We start from the raw sequence: 23,448 nt of genomic DNA on the forward strand, positions 1-23,448 counted from the left end.
AGAGTTAAACGTAAATATTTTAAAGGAAATAATATGCTATTACTTAAGGTACTTTTAATTGGAAAAAAAATCTCACTACTAAAAAAAGTGTTATTTAATGAACTTACTTTATATCTTCCAGCTTGGCATCATCTGTTCTCAATCTATCAGCAAGAATATCTTTTTTAAAATTCTTAGTCGAGATGTCAAAAAGCTGATAGGATTCTGTGAGAAAATCTTTCTCTAACTTTGATTGTTTATCAAGACTGCTGTTCCAGTTTAGAGAAGACAATTTAATCAATTTCTTGTATTTTAAATTAAGTTTAATGATTTTAGTCTTTATATTGTACCCACAAATCACAAATTTCTTGCCAAACCCAGCATTATCCCCAATTTTTTTAATCCTAGATACCAAGCAAGAACTATCAGGATCTGTACAAACACCATTTTCACAAACAAGATCCTTGGATTTCGATTTCAATTTGCAACCAACATTAGTAGAAGTGGGTTTGTATTTAACTTGTGACTCGCGAAGGATAAATTGATAGTATCTAAGAATATCATTAGATGGAAGCTGTCTCTAAGGTAACTCCCTCAGTGGGTACTTCAATAGGTAAATATACCTCAACCTTTCTGTATTTTTCCGTTTTATCTTATTCTGTCCCATCATCTTCTTTTTTTTAGCTGTTCTACCCATTTTTATATGAACTTCGAAATAATCAGTTTTTTAACTAAATTTATACTAAATGTTACACTTGCATCAAAAATCTATGAAGTCGTTATTCCCTCTCGTATAATATTTTATCTAAGTTTACCGTTACGGCTTTTATAACCGTTTACACGAGAATTTCTTCGTGCACAAATTAGAATTCCTTCGTGCACAAATAATTCCATTTAGAAATTTTTTCCTTCAAAAAAATTTCTAAATGGAGTTATTTGTGAACCAATCCATGGGGAATTATACGAACTAATAATATTGTCCAGAGGGAAAAATATCAATCTCTAACAATGTTCATAGAGAATGATCCTATTTTTTAATAATATCCTATGGGAATTATTTGTTTACTAATTATTAAATCATATTAAAACATATTGAAATACTAGATTGCGCTGTTTTTTAGTAAATACACATAAGTGTACAAAACCGTAAAACTCAGAATTTACATCTATCACTTCTAGTCATTAAAAAATTAAAAAAAAGATTTTGGTAGCTATTTAGGCCTATAGAATGGGGATCAGTTGAGAGCACATTGAAATTTTAGAAAAAGTGTGTTTTTGGGACACCCTATTGTATAATAGTATAAATTAAATATAGTATAAATTAAACAAAATAGTTTAAATTAAACAAAAGAAATTCACTACGGCGAAGAGTATTTATTCTATTTTTTATTATCAAAGGAGCATTAAAGGCAAAAAGTGTATACTTTATTTTATTTATCAAGGGAGTGTTATTAAAATAAGTGAAGTTGTGAAAAAAGCTATTTTAGAAAGAATCGAAATCGTTAAAAAAGGTAGAGAATCACGATTCCTTCAGGTGTGTTGGAATCAGGAGGATCAGAATCGACAAACATTAGCTTTATCGATAAAAATGATTCTTTTAAGCATTTGCTAATCTTAAACTATTAGTGTTGTATATAAACAATACGTATTATATGTTGTATATTAGGGTGCAGTGAATTTTAGTTTTTTTTATAATTCATTTAGCCTGGGTGTGCAAAAGTTGTCTATTCATTTTATAAATACTCTAGAAAAATATCAATGCTCTAGGAAATTATCTTGAGGTGCCCTAAGACCTTAAAAATTTTAATGGGTCCCTAATATTATATAAAAAAAAGTTTTTCAAAAGTATGTCATGTTGGGTCTCAAAAGAAGCAAAATTTTATAAAAGTTTCGATTATACAAAGTATTTTATAAAAAAATTGTTATTTAGGATTTTTTTGAAATTATTATCAAAAAAATAAACTTTTTTCATTTTTAGTTTAAACGGTCATTTTTTCTGCAATAAACTATTAAATAACAATTTTTTAAAGATAACAATTAAAAATAATTGTTATTTTTATAAAATTTTGCTTCTTTTAAAACCCAACATGACATACTTTTGAAAAACTTTTTTTATATAATATTTGGGATCCATTAAAATTGTAAAGGTCTTGGGGCACCTCAAGATAATTTCCTAGAGCATATATATTTTTCCAGAGTATTTCTGAAATATATAGATAATTTTTGCATACCCAGGCTGAATGAATTGTAAAAAAAATTAAAATTCACTGCACCCTATTGTATATGTACTCTAATAGTCTTTTAAGTTTAAATACTAATTATTTCTTAGTTTATATGGTGTTGCTAAACTGACGCAGGTTTTAGTTTAAATTAAGTCTATATTCTATTTTTACTCTTTTACTCCCTTTTTAGGTAGGTAAACGTCGACTTATTTAAACAATATCTACCGGCTATATTAAGTCTACCCTTCTAGTCAAATTCTCGGATTTGTTTAAGTATTGTTCACTATTAAAAATAAAAATGTAAATTACCAACAAAATAAACTATAATAACACGAAAATGATAAATAGCAAAGCATTGGTTGAATGGTGGCCAAGAAATGCCGCTAAGCGGCTGCCATGCATTGACATGCATTATACGGTAAGCTACACTTGACATGACTCATGCTTGTTTGCCAATGATTTGCCGGTCATGGCACCAAAGATGGGCAATTTATAGACCAAGCATGGAGAGTTTGCTGTGTGCATATTCTTGCCCTTGTAAACTTGTGATAAATGTCAAAATTACAGGTGTTGACTTCATTTTATATACTTTAGGTCGTTTTATTAGATTCCTTGCCTCAAAATATGTAAATGTACACATTTTTAGCTTTCCATTGAACACAAAACAGAAACAAAGACCAAAATCATTTTTCAAAACGGCGGATTTTGTTGGTTCAAGGCAAGGTTTGATTAGTTATATCTTTGAAACCGGTAGGAATTAGATGATGAAATGAATATGTTTATTCACTTAATAAATTGTTTCTTAACTTTTTGTTTAACCTATTCAGTCTAACTTTACAAGTTTTGAAGTTATCTAATATACAATCATGTTTCTGGTTTTAAAAGAAATTTTAGTTACATATCTCTCCGTTGTGCCAAATTTAATTATCAAACTTATTTATAACACTATCATTATTAGATTCCATCTTCTCCTTAATCCAAAACTTGTTTAAATCATTTCTTTAATCATCTACTTTATATCCTGCATCACTAAGTACAACATCCTTATTCATTTATAAATTAGTGTCAACATGTAAATAAGTAACTATTTTTTCACCATATTGTTTATTTAGAAAGCATTGGACAAGTTAACATCCATCTTAACACATTGAAAGACGCAAAAGGGCTTCCTTTTCTCCCTTATATAGTTTTAATAGTCAGATATGATTCCATATCAACGACATTTAAACCAACAGCAAAATCAGCTAGGTCCTAGTGTAAAATATGAGGGTATATTTAGCGTGCTTTAGAGATCTCTTGATTCTGTAAAGGACATATTACAGGTACACGAAGCGCCTCTATATACAAAAACAATTTAGAGGTTTTATATTTTATTGTAAATTCCACAAAAAATGTTTATTGTTTATATCTAATTATTTTTAAATTAAGTCGCTTACATACATTTTTTTTTACGTATGATCTGACTATCACTGTCAAAAATTATCCTAAAAACTCCACAATCGCTCTTGAAATTATTAAAAATTTAAGCTTTTGCAGTCCGAAGAAAAATCAGATAAGCCTAAAAGACTAGCACTAGTTTGTGCTATAAAAAATAACGTGACGCTTTGTAGACTTTAATTTTGTTCATGAAGACCAGAAGTTGTAAAGATGTTTTATTGCTCTTATAACTCTGAAAATAGTTTCGCTGTTTATTTTTCTAACTTACATCATTATAGTGTTTGTCATTTATATTGTTTTTAATATTTGGCATATAAAAATACTTGGCACAGCGCTATTTAGCTTGTAATTCTTCATTAATTTAGAATTAAATCTAAATTCCACAATTTTCTTCCAAACTTTATAGAAATTATAGTTATTATTTTATCAGTAAGTATTTCTGCATTGACAGGAATACGCAAAAGACACAAGGAAATGTTTTAATTTTCAGAGACTTAAAGTTGTGTACACAGCTTTCAATATCATTATACAATTTTTTTAGACGCGCTAGGTTGTTATAATCTTTATATTTTATTATTTTTAATAAAGAACTCATATCTACCAAAATCAAAACTTGAAGATTCGTATATCTGTTAAGTTAAAATGTCAATAACATCCTAATAATTTAGAGTGTTAATTGAAAGTACTGCAATGGTAGCTAATGCTTGACCAGGCAGGCACTTTTTTAAATAACTAAATCAATTTATATTACACAAAGCCTCATTTTTGTGTATTGAGACGTTAAATTAATCCATAACCATGCCACTTTAATGGATCTCCCCTATGTACTGGTATTTCTAATTTTGGATAAGACACAGTTGTGTAGACTTATACTCTTCGCAGGCTCTTTATCATAGTCCCTGCCTTATGTACTCTCTTATTTTAATGTCACTTTAGCTAATAGTTCATGATACTCTACTACTTTTCTGCTTCCTAAAACCTCATTTTCAATTTCATCTTGATCTAACGTAATCAAGATTTTTCAATTATTATTAAACCTTATTAAGTTAGCTTCGTTTAACTCATCATTCTCTAACTCATCTTTAATTTAACTTATCAAATTTCTAAAACTCACTTTTAGAGCTCTTTGCCTCACAATTTTTCTGCCTAGAGCAACTGCCATTTTATTCGGCACCTTTTAACATACACAACTTGATAAAAGTCTTTCAAAGCTTAAATTAACTTAAACTTTAGCAAAAGTAAAAGACAAAAAAAACTAATTTTTACAAAATAATTTCCTATCAACTGAATAATTTAATGTTGAAAAAGCCAGTCTTTAACAAGCGTCTGGATAGAAATACTTTTAATCTTCACTTTTTTAAGATGAACTTTTTTCATCAGTCGCCATGTTAACTCCTAATGTAAGTGTTCACTCGGTCTTTCGTAACAGAGTAAACTTCAATGTTTAATAACTATTTAATGTAATTCATTCTAAATATATAAGCGTTCTTTTTACATAAAAAAAATTACCAAAAACTTAGTTAAACAAAAATTGTCAATTAAATATGATTATTAGGAATTTCCATTTTCTACAAGAGTATTTATTGTTTAAATTCAATAAGTGTAAATTTATCGTTTTTTTTAACTTTATTTGTATTTTGTAATGTATTTTTTTTTTTATATAATTATGTCAAGAATTGAACTGCACAAACGTGTTACCAAGCATGTAATTGAAAAGTCAGATTTTTTAGGTGACATTAGTCATTGTAGTTATTATTTATGAGTGTCTTGTTTTTTATAAATGAATATATATTCACTAGTTGTTTCTGAAAATAGGATTGTCCGCGCAGTAAAAAAAAAATTTTCGCTAAAGAAAACTCATCTTTAGCAAAAATGCTTTTAAAAAACGTGCTTTTTTAAATGCCTTTCTGAGTATTCAGAATATACAGTAGTGTGCAAAAGTAACCAAACAAGAGCATAACTTAAGATAACTTTTGAATGAAAAGTCTTATTTCTTTCAAATTTTCACTGAAATGTCAAAAAATTGATTACAAATCTAAAAACAAATGAATTTTTACTAAATCTAAGCAATATAATCTTAAAAGTTCATTTAATTAAAATATGCGCCTGCAAAAGTATCCCGACAAAAAAAAAAACTTGAATAAAATTTTTTTTTAAACATTTTTTAAGTTGAAAATGCTTTTTTTTAAGTATTGCTCTAGTACTTTGTCGGAAAGCCCTTAGCATTAATTACTGCTTGACAGTGACAAGGCATTGAGTCCACAAGCTTCTAATCACAATAATTTTGATTTTTTCCATTCTTTTTTCAGAGTATTCAATAAATGACGTTTACTTGTTAGTTTTCGACCTGAAATTTGTCGATCAATGAGCTTACATAGACATTCAATAGAATTAAGGTCAGGACTTTGCTAAGGCTATTTTATTAATCGAATTTCATTGGTTTTCAAAAAGTTTTTCACAAGGGTTAAAGTTTGCTTTGGGTCATTGTTCTTATAAAACATCCTTCCTCGAGGCTATTTGTCCTTAGCATGTGGTAGCATAACATTCTTAAGCATATATTTGTACATATTTTTGTTAATTATACCATTAATCAAATGGATAGGACCGATAAAATCTCTGTTCAAGTTAGCCCAGTTAATAATGTTTTGAGTTCTGTGCTTTACTGCTGGTAGCTGGTATTTAGGATCGTTTTTATGGCCTATTGACATAGCAAAGTTCTGACCTTAATTCTATTAAACATCTACGGAAACATATAGATTGACGAATTTCAGGTTGTAAATCAGCAAGTAAATTTGATTTATTGAATATTAAGAAACGAGAATGGGGAAAAATCAAAATTATTGTGAATATGAAGCTGGTGGACTCAATTCCTTGTACCGTCAAGCAGTAAATAATGTGAAGGGCTTCCCGACAAATTACTAATGCAATTTATTTTAAAATAAAGTATTTTCAATTTAAAAAATGTTTAAAAAAAAATCTTATTAAAGTGTTTTTTTTCTGTCCGGATACTTTTGCACACGGAAATTTTAATTAAATGAACTTTTAAGATTAGATTGGTTAGATTTAGTAAAAACTCATTTGTTTTTAGATTTGTAATCAATTTTTTGACATTTCAATGCAAATTTGAAAGAAATTGGACATTTCATTCAAAAGTTATCATAAGTTATGCTCTTGTCCGGTTACTGTTGCATGTCACTGTATATGTTTTATTCATTTAAAAATAAATGTTTAATAATTAAAAAACTGAAAAGTCAAGATAAAATATTAGAATATGCACTTACGAAAGAGACTTGAGATGAAATTTGCTGCCACAGTTGCGGCAATAACAACGCCAACTGTTACTGGATCTACAGCATGCACTGCAACCAAAGATTCCAACAAAATAATCAATTTCAATATGCTATTCATTATAAGTGAATTGATATAAAACTGTAGTTTTACGTAAAACTTGACAGCTACATAAAAAATAAAAGTTTATTAAGACAAAAGAAAACAAGAAAATATTACACATACAAATTGGCTCTAAACTAAATAATGCCTGCTTATAAAGTTTTTGCTAAAATAATTTTAAAGTTAATATATATTTTTAATTGTCTATAATGTTTAACTTTTATTGAAAAGTTATTTTATTATCTTAATTTTTTAAGTACACTTTAAAAATTTGTGCATAAGGGTTTAAAATGACAAACGTCTAAAAAATATTGTACATATGGCTGGGATAGAAATAAGAGGCATATTTAGGCATTATTTAGAATGTTAAAAAACCCCTTTATTTTATAGTCTTACGGTAAATCTAAGCTATTTTCCTTATAAGTTTAATAGTATTGAAAACATTGTGTTTTTATTGCATCGTGATTTGAAGCTCTTTTGTTAGTGTAACACATTCTCTTTTAAATTAGAGTATGGGGTTATTAGATTTTTGAGCAAATGCAAAACAGAAAATACTAAATTTATTAAAGAAAACTGTTAAATTAAAAATAACTCTGTAATGTTTTAGCGTAGAACTTTAACATGGACTTAAATAAGTTTACTTATACAAAAAAGTTTATTTTAAAAAGAACTGAATAATATTTTCTCAGGAAATGGCTCTAAATGTGAAATTTATTAAATAAGTCATTTGCAAATGATTTGATTTTAATTTGCAAATGAGCCTTTCCTCATAAGTTGACATTTTGTTTGCTTTGATTTTCCACAGCATCAAAAACCATCTCCTTTTTTCTCAAGCAACTAGATAAGGTTGGTTTATGTACCATACGTTGAATCAACCTATATCTTGTTTTAATGCGTTTGTATAGAAAGAGTCTCAAATATATTTATTTTTTACTCGCCCAAAAAACTTTATATTAAATTTGTCTAAGTTAGAAAAAACTGTAAATTTTTTTTGAAAATTATTTTACCCTTTAGGAATTACACCAACTAAAAATTTGTAGAATTTTGACTTAAAAATGAGGGGAGGGGTGAAATATGTCTGCTTACTATTGCCTTTATAAGGTGCTTGTAGTAATTTTGCGAAGCTTAAACTTAGTAGCAAAGGAGTTTTAAATCTGTTTAAACTGAAAGTTATAGATTTGTATCTCTCAAAACGACAAAATATAGTTTAACTTAAGATCTAGTAAACGCACTAACTATGACTAAGAAAAAGCATTGACAACTTTAGTTCTAGAAAAAAATTGACTTTAAGATAGCAAAAAACTTTTGCTTTTGATTATCTTAAAGATCAGACATTTATCTACTTTAAGAACCAATTTTGTTTTGGCCTTACATTTTAATAAGGAGTCATTGATGTTTTAGTTTTTCAACTTTTCTGAAGAAATGAAAAAAAAAATTTAACTGATTTATTTTTATATCAAACTAAACACAATTGTATATGTTTTTAGTCTATTTTTGAGTCAGTTATTTAAAAAAAAACAGCATGTGAGTCATGATATTGAAATTTTTACACAGTTGTAAAAAATATTGTTTCATATTCTGTGAGTTTATAAATTCGTCACTTTTTATTTGTATTACGTAATAATGGTTACTTGCATTGTTATTTTCATTACATAATAGGTATGTCACTAATTTAATCAATATAATATATTATTATATTGTTTAAATTAGTGACATACCTATTGTGTAATGAAAATAACAATGCAAATAACATATATTACGAAATGAAAATTAAACGTGACAAATTTATAAAATCACAAAATATTGAACAATATTTTGTACCACTTATTAATTATTAAATAACACATGTATATTTCTTTTATTGATTGTTTTTTCGTAATAAAATAGTACATCTCAACATTAATTAAGTAATGAAATACAAAAAAAAGTAATTTCAACATTAAATAAATAATAACATTACAAATGTACATAAATAACATCCAATGAATATTACCTTTGTTTAGTTATATAACTGAATATAATTTCATTTATTTATAATCTTATTTCACATTAAATTTTGGTGATAATAAGTAGAGAACTTACAAAAATTTGAAGATAATTAGGAGTTTATAATAAGTCTATTAAAATTAATACCTATTTGTTCAAGCTAAATTTTCCTTTAAAACTTTTATAACTTTTTTTTTCATTTTTGACAAATTATTTGACATATTTACTTATCTTTAATTTTTTGGGAACTTTTGACTTGCATTTGTATCTTTTATTCCACACATCGGCTTCAGTTTTGCTCTTTTTACATATGGCGGACTATTATTATAAACAAATTAAAGCGGCTTTACTTTTAGTCTATTAAAATCCCGCAAGTCAGACTTGCAGTAATATAATATATCATTGGTGTGTCACGGTCGTTCACACTTACTTAGTTAGCGACAAGTTATAATACGCAATCGCAGTTGGATTATAAAAATTTTTGGACTTTCAAAATGGCTTCGGGCCTTCGCAATAATGTTAATTTTTAGTTGACAACCAGTTTTTTTATTTCTATTTGCTTTTTTTTTATCATTTTTTACAAGTAGTTTGAAATATCAGTAGTGTTTTGGTGACTTAATTTTTTAAAAAAGTATGTAAAATAATAGGAGAAAAATTTTTTATGACTGATGCAGATTAATTAAAAAAAAATTTTTTTCTTTGATTTGTTTACAGATTTATAAGTTTTTTTTCTTTTTTTTTGAGCGGTAAAACTTAAAAATATTTATAATTTTTTTTATATGAATCTTTTATCTTTTTATTACTTATAAGTAATGTTATAAGTAATTTTTTTTCTTGTTCAAAATTTACATCCAACGATTGTTATAAATTGACACCATTTTAGTTAACGTAAATTGTCCTTTGTAAAAAAGTTTGCTAAGTTTTTCTATTTTAATTTTAAGTAAAAGATTTTATTTTGTATGCAGTTTATTATTGATTTATTAGCTTAACTTAAATTATGAATGTAAACACTATTTAATAAATAAGGTTAAAGCTTGTTGGTTAATCAGTATATTTATCCATAAACTTTTTTTTTTCTTAGATGGAGATTCATAACAAGAACTTGAATCTTTTTTGTCGGGTCTGTGGATATTTGGTTGGGAAAAAAAATACCCTATTGGAACAAAGCAAAAAAATAAAATTGAAAAAGTGTTTCATGTCATGCTGTCAGATGATACAGAAAATGTTTATCCAAAAACGATTTGCTATAAGTATTATAATACCATAAACCTTTTAATCATGTTAACTGTTGAGTGCATATGTAAAAAAAAGTTCAATGTAATGAAAGTGTATGATTTATATACTAATCATAAGAGTATATGCATTAATAAATCAATTGCACAAACAGCCTCATTGTTATCACCATCTATATCTTTATTTACTTCTAATTTGGCTTCATCATCTTTTACAGTAACATCATCAACATCATCATCGTCAACATTGTTTAACAACAACATTTCTGAGACTTTCAATGTTACAGTGGATGACAATATTCCAAGAAGAGTTGAAGATGCTGCACTCCATATTCTTAAGCAAAAGATGGCAAAAGATGGTAAACAAGTTATTGAGTTTAAAAGTGGAGGTCCTAGAGTAATATAATATTTTAGTTTTAGCTTAATTTATAATAACTATTATTTAAATAGGTATTACTTTTCATAAATTTTTTTTTTAGCCAGTTTTGTTTTCACTTGCTCCAAAAGCTTATGTAAGCAGTGACCAAGCATCGACCACAACAGTTAGAGTCAGAAATGCTTCAATTAAAAGACAATCGAAAGTTGTGTCTGGTACGTCCAATGATGCAATTTGTTGTCAATAATCAAAACTGCTTAATTCTTTTCCAGCAGAGAAAAAAAGGATTAATATTGGATAACCTAAATACTGAAAGAGTAGTAATTAGTGCCACTAACATGGTAGCAATGAAAGCAGATCTGTGCATACCATGGGTAAAGCATAAAACAATTTCCAAGTTAATATTTTTGTATATAAATATTATTCTATACCAATTTTTATAGCATGACATAATTTTTTTTGTTTGTTTAAAGGTGGCTGAAGAGCTTTAATATAAATACAACATCACACTCTTCTCAAAGAATAGTTGCTGAAAAGTTATCTGGTGATGAACTTATTGCGGAAAATGCACCATTTACCTTTGAAAAAAAAGAGAAAGGAACATTTGAAATAAAATATGTATCTTGGGGTTATATTGAAAATTTACCAATGCATATTTTAATACATCTTGATCAATTAGAAAGGTAGTTTTAACAACCAATAGTGAAAAATATTTTAAAACATAATTTATAAAGTAAATTTTTTATCTTTTGGGTTTATTTGTAATTAGTTAAAATGAAAACCATTGCCTACTAAATAATTTATTATTTTAAAATGTATTTAAATATTAAATAATTTATTTTTATGTAGTTGTAAAAGTCTTCATTACCACAAATTTATTCCTGATAAAAAGATACAAATTAAAATTGGAGGTAATTATGGTGGGGAAAGTTTTAAAATGACTTACCAGGTTGCAAATACCCTAAACCCAAATAGCAAACAAAACACCATAGTTTTTAGCATTTTCGAGGCGAGGGATTACAGAATCAATGTCAAGGTTTGAAAAGCAAATAGAAGATCTTCAAGAAATGAAGTCTAAGTAAGATAAAAAAACTGTTTTTCTTTTTAATAACAAATGTGCTTTATTTTTAGTTGAATTAAATAGTTTTAAAAATTCAGTTCTAATTAGTTTTAATAAATTATACTTTAAAATAAATGTAATATATTACAATTGATATTTATATTAAATTTATCTTAAACATTTCTACACACCTCAACAGGGATAACAATATTAGAGTATTTGTTTATGGTGATTATCAGTTTCTATGTGCCCTCTATGGAATTTCAGGAGAATCAGGTGATATCTATCTTTATTAATGACAAATTATCAGTATTTTCATAATTTTTGCTACTTAATTTGAAATATATTGAAATTCAAACAATATGGTTGGGTCATTGTTGTATTTTCTGATACGCAACAGCAAGTGACATGAATCTTGGTGAGCAGAAAAGTTCTGAAATAAAATGTTGTACCTTAGAAAATCTACTATTGGATCATAAAAAATTTATAGAAAACGGAGGTTTAAAGAAAAATGTAAAAAATTTCAATAATTTCATCACAAAATCCATTTTGAAAATACCACTAGATCAAGTAATGTTGTTTTTATTTGTCGTAATAACTTTGCAGTGCGGCCTAATAAAAGTACATCATTATATACTTTCAATTTATATTTTTAGGTATCTTTACCTAGTCTCCATATGGCTCTTGGTATTTATTTGAATTTTTTAAATTTTTTTGAAGAAGTGTACCAATTAGATATTATGATTGCTGCAGAAACAGTCAAAAGCAGAATTAACTTTTCAGAAGAATATCCAGTTTTTGTATCAAAACAAAAACAATTGTTAAATCTTCAAACTGAAATTCTTAACTTTAATAATCAAATCCAGGAAACCAATGATGTTATTTTGTTAGCTGCTGTTAACAATACAGATAATTTAGAAAATATTCAATCTATCTACTCTAAAGAAATTGAGTTACTTAATAGTGAAAAAGCGAAAAAGGTTATACAGTTTATTGATTTCATTGATTTGATATTTTTATGATTTTATATTATCTATTTCAAATTGATATGTGTAGTTATAAAAGTAGAATTTGTGTTTGTAAATGAAATAAGAAATGAAATTGTGTAGGTGTTAACTTTTATGCATTAAACAGTTTTGCAAGTATTTGCTATAGTGCAAACTAATGGTAGAAAAAAGCTTAAACGTCAATCAGTTTGAGTGTATTTAGAACACATTTTTACAAGTTTGTGGTCAAGCAATTGAACCTGTCTTTTACGTACTACGTTTTACAACGTAGTACGTAAAAGACAGATAACTAGGTTTTTACTTAATAAATAATAGTTTATTTATCTATTTTTTTTTTACTTTTAATGCTAATGTATTTTTGGAAAAATTGGAATTTAATGCATTTACAACAAATAATACATCAGTAAACCTAAAAATATATCTTTAGTAAAATAAATTTGCTATTTAGAAATCTTTAATACTTCAGCTATGCAACTGTGTCCCGAAGCTTGTTCACGATGAAGAATATTCAGGAACAAACATGCATCAGTTTTCAGTTAAAATTAGCAGTAAATATAAACAACTATTTAATAAATTTGCCCAGTGCTATAACATATTTTCTTCGAAAAATGCAATTACACAAGACGATCAAATTCTTTTAAGTAAGTCGCACTATATAAAAGGCTTTAAAATAAGTTTATATGTATACTTATTGTTTTTTTTTTGAAAAAACTATAAACGACTTAATGAAATTTTATCGCTTAAATTGGCCCGAGGCTTCAGTGACACCTAAGCTGCATATGTTGGAACATCATGCTATTCCATTTATGCAAAAATCGGGAGCAGGATTTGGGTTTTATGGAGAACGAGGTGGAGAATCAATTCATATGGAGTTTAACAAACTCAAAACTATTTATCAATGAATTTCTTGCCCAACATTGCATTTAAAAAGTATTCTTAAATCTCATTACCAAAAGACAAACCCAGAATGTGCAACTTAAGCTATGTGTAAAAAAAAGGAAAAAAATAGGTTAATTAAAAAGTTAATTCAATAATGAAGATTTGATTGCCGAGAAGGAAGTATCAATTTGTCAAAAAAAAATTTTTACCTGGATTTTGCGGTCATAAATATATAGAACCGAAGTCTCGTCAAGAAAGAAATTAAAAACAGCTATTTTCATAGCCACAAACATAATGAAAACAATATTTGATATAAAATAATTTTTTAGTTATAGGCGATGCATAAATACCACCCATGTCATTTTAGTTAATTTTTTTTCTCGCGTATACGCGCAGATCAGTTATATAACGTATTATTCAAAAAACGAATTTGTGTATGTATATATATATATATGTATATATATATATTTTTGTGGAATGTTTGATAAATAAGCACATACTTTTAAAACAGCTTTTAGATGACCCGACAAATAGAGAAAATAACGGTGGAAAAAAAATATATATATATATATATATATATATATATATATATATATATAAAGAGAGAGAGAGAGAGAGAGAGAGAGAGAGGGAGAGAGAGAGAGAGAGAGAGAGTAAGAGAGATCCCCTTCCTTAAAAAAATCTCTATATATATATATATATATATATATATATATTTATATATATATATATATATATATATATGTATATATATATTCAAATAATTTAAAAAAAACTTATTTAGAAAATAAAACGATAATGCCAAAGTAAAAATAACTCACGATTTTAATGTTAGCAAAAAACTTAATACATTTGCGCTTAGTATTTGCTGATAGGACCTCACCCCTCGACTAGTAATTTATATTTTTTTATATACAAGCACCCCACTATTAGATAGCCAAGAGTATATTTGTCGAATTTGTTGAAAAAAGCCACGGTTTAATTTTGCCAAAATGAAACTTTGAGTTATTTGCCAAAACGAAATTTTGAAACATTAAGTGAATAAAAAAACTGTCAGTTTGTAAACGAATAAGGCAAAAAGTAATCATAAGATGCGAATTTTTAAAGTTGATGCTAAAGGTTTTTACTATCTTGAGCATTTTATTTTATTTAATAAGTTCCTAACTAGAAACCGAAATTGCTGTGGTAGAGCCGTAAATGAGTTGTGATACCCTCCTCATTGAAGACATGGACAAGTTTTTGAAGAAGTAGTGGTTATTATTTGAGCAGTTATATTTACACTGACGTAAATTAGACAAAATATACGACCGTTTTTGATCTTTTCAACCCTCTAAATACTTCTGGCTATAATTTTATAATTACGTAATAATACTTTTGATAAATATTTAAATTAAAATGATTAAGTTCTAATTAGTTTGATGTTTTCTTTAGTTGCAATTTTGATACATGCAATTTACCTCATTGTTTACTTTTTTTTATGCAAAAACTTTAACGTTTTTTCACAGAATCGTGCAATAAACTTTTTTTTATTTTTGCAATGTTTAATGAATAAGCATATTTTTTTCACAAAGCTTAAAGATGATCCGACAAATAGAGAAAATAACGGTAAAAAAAAAAAAGTTACATAAAGTATTATACACTAAGCTTTGACATATATATATATATATATATATGTTTATATATATAAAGAGAGACATATATATATATAAATATATATATATATATTTATATATATATATATATACATATATATATATATATATATATATATATATATATATATATATATATATATATATATATATATATATATATATATATATATATATATATATATATATATGTTTATATATATAAAGCGAGACATATATGTCTTATCTAAGACATATATATATATATATATATATATATATATATATATATATATACATATATATACTCATAAATACTTAAAGGTATCTCTTTTACACACTCTCTGTCTTTATGTATTTATGATTATATAAATGGATATATATATATATATAATATATATATATGTCTTAGATAAGACATATATATATATATATATATATATATATATATATATATATATATATATATATATTATTGTTATTTTATAAACATCAATTAATACGAGTTTCTCTCGTTACTAAATTTATTTTTATTTTTATTAAAGAAACTTTCGCTGGATTGTTGTGACCAGCGTCTTCAGCTTTAAAATTTTTTTTTTTTTTTTGTTTTTTTTGTTTTTTGTTTTTTTGTATTTTATTTTTAAAGCGGCAGTTTTATTTTATGTCAATGGGATGGCTTCATCTTTTTCTGAGTAAGTGCGCCATAAATGGCGTCCAAAATTTTGTTGACGCATATTGACCCTCGTCTAAATTGATACCGTTTTGTTGAGGGGCACATTGGTGGTACTGTATTTCAAGTGCCTCACAAACTTTCCTATCAAACTTTTTAGCATCAACTTTTAAAGTTCTGCAACTGTCCCAATTAATTTGTTGTGAACAATGTTTCATGTGTGTAGCTAATGCAGATCGTTTTGTTTTATTTCCTATTGAACTGTTTTTGTGTTGCTGCATGCGTGTTTTTTTTTGCATTTTTGTTTCACCTATATACTTTTAGTTATAATGACATTTAATAAGGTAGACTCCTGGGTGGCTGTTCATTTGCAACGAAAATTGTTAACGAAATTAAATTGTTAACGAAAACACGTAATGTACATTTAGACTTTTCAAAAGAATCAGAGAATTCACGTACAAATTAAATAGTTGTATGTTCATTGATTTTACTTAAAGCCAAATTGTTAAATTTATAAAATATTATTATAATAAAGATGTTTGTATAATCTATTATACCTAATACGTTCTGGTGTTTTTTTCAATGCTGAAAGAAAATATAAAGGGCGATAAATACTGACATTTTTTCAATAACCTTCTTTTAAAAGTAAAATTTAAAATTTAAACTTTAGCTATTTTTAGCTGTTCATGAAAAACTACTTGTTGGATAGATGCTCCATAAATAAAAAAAATGATATCTTTTAAGTGTTCAAAACATTATATGGCAATATTAAATTTTATGCCATCTGATCCAGTTAATTTTATTTTTTTTAAAGATTTTGAAGACTTTTTCAAACTCTTAAAAAACTAGTTCAGAAGATAACTCGTAGAAACCAATGCAACTATCCATCTGTACTAAATAAAAAATTTTATTTGCTAGTTTAGGATCGATGTCGGCAAAGAATCTATTAAATTCATTACAGCTTTAGACTCATTATATTATATTTTTTGACTTGAATTATATTTGTTATTAGTTATAACTGTCTGGGGAAGAGAACCTGAGCATCTTTTTTTTCTACTACTTGTTTCATTCATTATTTTTTAAGAGCACTTTGAGCAATTTTTAAATTTATCTATGAGCCTTCGTAGTACTCTTTTTCAAGTTTTTACGAACTTTAAAAATCGATATTTGTATTTTTTTTTGTGTTTTCTCATATGTAGATGATTTTGATTTAAGATTTTTTATATAAAGCTTCTGTTATATTTTTGATAACTTTTTAAGCCCTTTGGTCTTAAAGGGTTGTTTTTATTTTCTTGTATTTATTCTTTTTACAATAAAAGAAAATATTTAAGTAACATCTGAACCATTTAAGATTGTTGTTTTTTATTTCATATATATCTTTAGCTTGTCTAGGAGGATCTAGTGGTTAACTGTATTGTTTACTTTAGTTAAATGAATACAAAAGGCTTAAGTTCCATTTTTGTTTTCAAAACCATTCAAAACTTTATTGACTAAATCAACTATTGTTTGATATATTGAGTGACTCTTGCAAAAAAATCAAACTGTTTTATATGGAATATTATCTATTTCAAGAGTTCTTGCTATAAATGCTAATTTCAGAACAATTGCATTAATTTCATCGATGCCTGGCTGTTATAAATTTTTGTGTTATTAATTTTTACTAAATTTAATTTTTAGTAAACTTTAGACTTTTATTAATTTTTAGTAAATTTAATGATGTTCGAAATTAATCCAAGGACATTTTAAACTAATATTAATAACAAAAAAACATATTAGTAACCGTAAAAAGAATAAAATAATAATAACAGTTTAAATAAAAAAATACTAGCAATGGCAAAAAGAAATAGTAAAAACAAAAAGCAAATGAAAATAATTTTAATAGTTATAAGGCAAGTTATATTTCGTATTATTTGTTTTTAATTTGTTTAACGCTACGAACTTTACCTGCGTTTTCAACTTAATTTGATTGGGCAAATATAGTACCTAAATGGTATTATATCCGCGCAAAGCAAATGTAATAACTATTTTTGCTCCATACATTATTAATGTTTAAAAAATATTTATACAAGTTGCTTATAATGTCCAAAGGGAGTTACCTGTTTAGCAATCGTTAAAAGTAAAGAAACTAAAATCACACTCTTGAACTTTAAACTGAATTTTAACGAATTGTGGAACGAATAGCAAATAAAATATTAATTTACTAAATTTTTTTGGGTTTTTTTTTTAGGTGCCCTAAGAAGTCTCTACGGTCTTATCACAGAGCACCGCTAAAGAGCATTTAATAGGAGGTTCACGCCACCTCCCTAACCGATGTCGCAAAAGTTTCCCAAAGTTGGGTTTCGAACCACGGATGCTTTAGATTAGTGATGCTAGTTTTTATTTGTTATAAATGGAAAACATGTTTTTTTTTTATTGTTCATTAAATTATTGAAATTTCAACCCTTTATGAACATAAAAATCAAAAATATACTTTGTATATATACATATAAAATGATGCCCAAGCAAGGTGCAAAGGTGCAAAGATGTAAAAAACATTTATAGAAAATATCTTATATATAAAAAATTTTCTTTAATTCAATACTTTTCAACTTTTCTAAAACGCAAAGTAAAACGTTTTTGAAAAAATAATATTGTTTTGAAAGAAAGAAATTTGTTTTCATTTTTAAGTAACAAAAAGTAAAATTCATTTTTAAGTAACAAAAAGTAAAAAAAAAAGATTTGAACTTGCCGCGCGGCGACCTTTACTTTTTTAAAACAGTTAGGGAGTTAAAACGATATGTTTTTGTTAAGAACAATATTAAAATTTTTAATTTTATATTTAAAATAAACTTTTCTTAATTTAACATCATTAAAAATAGAAAACTAATATTAAGGTAATAAAGAAATTTAAAGTTTGACTGCTATTTTACCACGCCCTTGTTAAACATTCTTAACCGAGTGTGAAACAATGACAGTTTTTGATGGTTATTTAGAAAACCATCAAAAAAGTATTATACTCCGTATAATAAATACTCGAAGAGTCAGCTTGGACGCTTTTAACTAAAAACGCACCAGGCATTGTAACTTTAATCTGTTTTTAATGTTACTAAAGTTTAATTTTTTAATGTTTTACTTAATGGAACATGTTCTGTTTTATAGGTGATGTACTAAAATTGTATCTTAACAAGATGTTATTTTTATAGATCCTAAAGTTGACCTAAATTAGTATTTTTGTAGTTGGTTAATCTACCAACTGTTAATTGATGATGCAGATGTATTTAAATTTATTTAATTTGAAAACTTTTGAAAATTGTTATGTTTTGTTAATTTGTTAATAAACGTGTAAATAAAAATATATTTTGCTTTACAAAGCTATTAGGCGTTTTTTTAAAACCACAATCCGTAATGATTTGTATTTTATCTATTTGAACGAAAGTCAATGCAAATATCTTATATGTAAACTTCAAGTTATGTAAAACTTACATAACTTGAAGTTATTTAATTTACATTGTAAATTATATAAAATTTCACAGATTTACTTTTTCTTGAAAACTTTATTCCTTAATTTTAATTTATAGCATTTATGCGGTAGTGGCGTAGTGGTAAAGCGCTTGCTTAATAAGGGAGAGGTTCGGAGTTCGATCCCCACCACGTCCCTGGTAGTACCGCGCTCAACTTATTCCTCCGCGCAGTGGTCTTGTTCGTCAAGGTTCGTGTTTCGGAATTATAGAGTTGAGATAGGGTTATAACCACTATTAAGTAGCCTCCTCATTTGTAGTGGCCTTCTCGGCCTTGAGGAGGTGATTAAAAAAAAAAAATTTATATGCCGTTTTCTAAAGTTTAATAAGTCTTTGGTTTATTAAACGTTTTAAAAGATAATAAAGCATACCAAAGTGGTTAAAGTGCTTCGTGTAAGTTGAAATCCTTTAGCTCAAATAATTAATTTTCTTTTTTTTTTTAATAATTTTCTAGAAAAAAAAGTAAAACATTTTTAAGGCCTTTGGATATTATATGCATACCATATAAAAAGATATTACATATAATAACAAACGAAAGAACAATAATTTTTGAGAAAGCTTTTTAAAGTTTCTAAAAACATGAAAACACGGTTGGAAATTTTTTGCGCGTATGTCATGAAATATTTACGTTAATAATGTTTTCTCTTGTAAAATATTTTTTCTTTGAATTTTTTCTTTTACATCTTTGATTTCAACAAGGCTGCAAACAACCTCTTTAAGCGTTGAAAGTTACTGGAAAAGAAAAACTGAAGTTTGCAGAGCAATATAACGATTGACAGACAAATTAAAAGATTGCCGATTATATGAATTAGAAAAGCAAGATGAAGGAAGCGAATTCCAAAGAACTGATGTTTGTTGAAAAAACTAGACAAATAAGAGTTTTTGGAGCACTTAAAAACAGCCACAGAAAATGAGAACAACTCTAGTAACGTGAGAATGAATTTTAGTAGATAGCGCAAGAGACGCTAGATCTTAAGAGCAATGCCCAGTATAGTGTTTGTAGAAAAGAGAAAGAGAACCAACGTTACGACAATGTGATAATGGTTGGAGATTGGCTGCATGAGCAGGTCAACTATGTTTACAAGTTGTTTCTGTACTTTGTTCAAATGAAAGGATATCATTAAAATATCCGCCCATAGTTATGGCAACAGTATTCCATACAAGGACGGGTTTAAAATATATAGAGATAAAGAATAGAATCCGGAGTAAGAAATTGTCAAGCACAATAAAGAGATGCAACCTTAGTAGATGCTAATTTTGCAATGGATTTGATATACGGTTTAAATGTGAAATATTTTTTCTATAAGAAAAGTTGTCTCTAATTCGCGTCTACTATGCAATACAAACGTAAGGATTTTTTAAAAAAATTGATTGCTCTATAAATGTATTTCAAAATATATTTTCCTTATTAACTGTTAGAAAGAAACTATTAATTGTTTTAAAAACAATTATTACGTGCTATGAGTACCTATGAAAATAATAATGCAAAAATTAAATATATCTTGTAACAATAATATTATAAAATTGCTTATATACGCGATATTTATTGCAAATATAATAGTTAATAAGTTGTACTATGTATCTTTTATTTATAAAAAAAAAATATTTCATTTCTTAACTACAATTGTTACTATTTAATATTATAATAATATAATAATAATCTGTTTAATAAAGTAACCTTTCCACGTACCTGCAAGTTTAACAATGTAAAAAAAAAAAATCCGGTTACGTATTTATATCAAAAACAAAGTTAAGAGAAAAATAAGTTTAAAAAAAAGTGTGGCTAATTTTTTAAACGGACTAAAAGATGAAACATTAACAATTTTTAAAAAGTTTTTCACTTTCACTTTTAATTGGCAGACCTTTACATAAAACAGCCTGAAAACAATAAAAAATTTGTGTAAGGAGTTATTTGTATATATTTTATTAAGTTTTTTTTAGCTCATATACGATAGTATATATTTATTTTACCTCAAGAAAAAAAAAAATAATAGGATAGTACCAATTTAAAGATATTAACTTACAGCTTCCACCAGCACCAGTCTAGCCGTCGTAAATTCTAAAAAACAGCTTTTATAACAAATTTTAATTTAAAATTTTATATTGACTCGCGCTGTTTTGTTTACTTTTTGCTCTTTCGTCTGAGTTTTTTTATGCGCATTAAAGTTGAGCTAATTAAAATGTTCAAGATTTTTTTACTAGAATAATAAAGAGGAGGAGAGTTATATAGTTCATTACGTAATGCCCTGGTTTTAGTCAGGGTTGTTACGACATAATATGTCTGGCAGATCTGTCGACATATTTTTAGACACATTTTCTGCCGACATAAAATGTGTCCCACATATTTACTAACACATAATTTGACATAACTTTATGTCTGAATTATTTTCTGCTGACATAAAATATGTCAGACGTATTTTCTATTGACATATTTCGACAAAATTTTATGTCTGACATTATTTTATTTCAACCTAACAAATCTATTGCGCATTTCAGCTTAATTTAAAGAGTAAAGTGAAAATATTCTAACAAATTTGTTGCTTTTTTGCAATCAGTTATGCTTTATAAAACTTTTATTTTAATCCCTATAAGCAAATATCAGTTGTTTTATAAAGGTCTTTTTCTACCTTTTTGCATGCATCATTTGATAGTAGTGACTAATATGGACTAGTATTGATGCATCATTTGATAGTATTGATTAGTATCGGCAATTTCCCTTATAAGAATCTAAAAACCATCTCAAGCTGAGTTTTTATTACTGAAAGTGGTTTTTATTAGTATGACTAAACTTAAAACTATTCCTTTAATTAAAATAATAATAGAAAAAAACATTATCAGTTATCCTTATATTAATATTACAGAAACGTTTAATGTTTAATGTCGTTTTATTGGTTATGCTTTGAAAGAACGCGTTCTCAAAAAGCACGCAGTCATCGGAAAAAGATCTCTTAAGCGAGTTGAAACTTTTTTCCTTATGAAGTTTAATTATCAGTTTAGATATATTACATAAAGAATCATACTAAGATAAATAATTATCGTTAAGATCGTATTATAATTAAAGTAAGTATATAAAATAGTTGTATATACATTTTTATTAGACAAAGTAAAAAGGATTTAAATTTTTATTAGATGAAGTAGCAAGGATTTTAAGTGGAAAGAATTTTAATTTTTTAAACCGTTTATATTCAGTTTGTTTTAGCTTTTCTTTTAGCAGTTTTAATATTTTATTTTTAGAAGGAAAATAGGGGTATGGATGTTATTTAAAGTTATAATAATGCTATTTCCATAAAATGGTTATTACTACTTTGAAATTTCTGTGATGCTATTAACTATTTTTGTTCTTTTTTTAAAAATTTAGAAAAATTAAATTAAAATTTTGTGCCAACACTGACATAGCATGTCACAAGTTATTATATGTAAAGGTTAAATTTTGTTATGTGGATTACAATTCTTAAGAAAAAGAAAAGGTAAGGAGTATTGTTTTTAAATATTTATTTTGTTTATTTTGAATCTTTTTAAATTTTCTCGCGTCATTTTTAAAACTTTTGTTTGTGCACGTTTATTGTATGCATTTATGCTTTTTTGATACGTATGTGTATGTTGTAATAAGTGCGTTATAGTTGTTTTATCAATGTGTTTTTATAATAATGTAAAGTGTTTTTTATTGTTTGTGTATGTGTTAATATGTGTTATATAATTGTTTTTAAAAATGTGTTTAAATATATATATAAATTAGTACATATTTAACCTTAAACACATTTATTGTATTTAAAGTTGCTACATATGTTTATATTATGTTGATTCAAAGTGCTGTGACTTTGTAAACGTGGAGAGTAAGATTTGTCAACTTTGCCAGCCAAGTGATGTACTTATAACAGAGGGTTACACGATAGTCTTTGTGTCAAAAAATACATAATAATGTTGTTACTTATGTTCTGTTAAATAATAATGTTATCTTACTTACTGTTATAAACATATTATATTAACTTATGCTTTGTGCTATTGTTGTGTGTTGTTGCTGTGATGTTTTTTTGTTATCTTTTGAGTTGATAGACATTTGGCTTATCTTCATGTTGGTGTCT

At 26.3% G+C, this 23,448-nt stretch overlaps 1 protein-coding gene across 3 annotated transcripts in view; it reads right to left on the reverse strand.

Moving 5' to 3' along the window:
* The window catches only part of LOC136090426 (torsin-1A-like), a 57,466-nt gene extending 35,941 nt beyond the window's left edge, over window positions 1–21,525 (reverse strand). Inside the window, exons 1-2 of one of the 3 annotated variants that reach the window (XM_065817041.1) lie at window positions 21,391–21,525; window positions 6,920–7,093 (exon numbers count right to left, since the gene is read on the reverse strand). In XM_065817041.1, the coding sequence (XP_065673113.1) occupies window positions 6,920–7,046 (127 nt within the window). In that variant the 5' untranslated portion in view covers window positions 7,047–7,093; window positions 21,391–21,525. Of the gene's footprint in view, window positions 1–6,919; window positions 7,094–19,737; window positions 19,820–21,368 lie in introns of those variants that run through there. The other 2 variants (XM_065817043.1, XM_065817042.1) reach the window with 2 other exon arrangements.
* Between the last annotated feature and the right edge of the window lie 1,923 nt (window positions 21,526–23,448).

Source organism: Hydra vulgaris, chromosome 14 (assembly GCF_038396675.1).
Source record: "Hydra vulgaris chromosome 14, alternate assembly HydraT2T_AEP".
NCBI lineage: Eukaryota > Metazoa > Cnidaria > Hydrozoa > Anthoathecata > Hydridae > Hydra > Hydra vulgaris.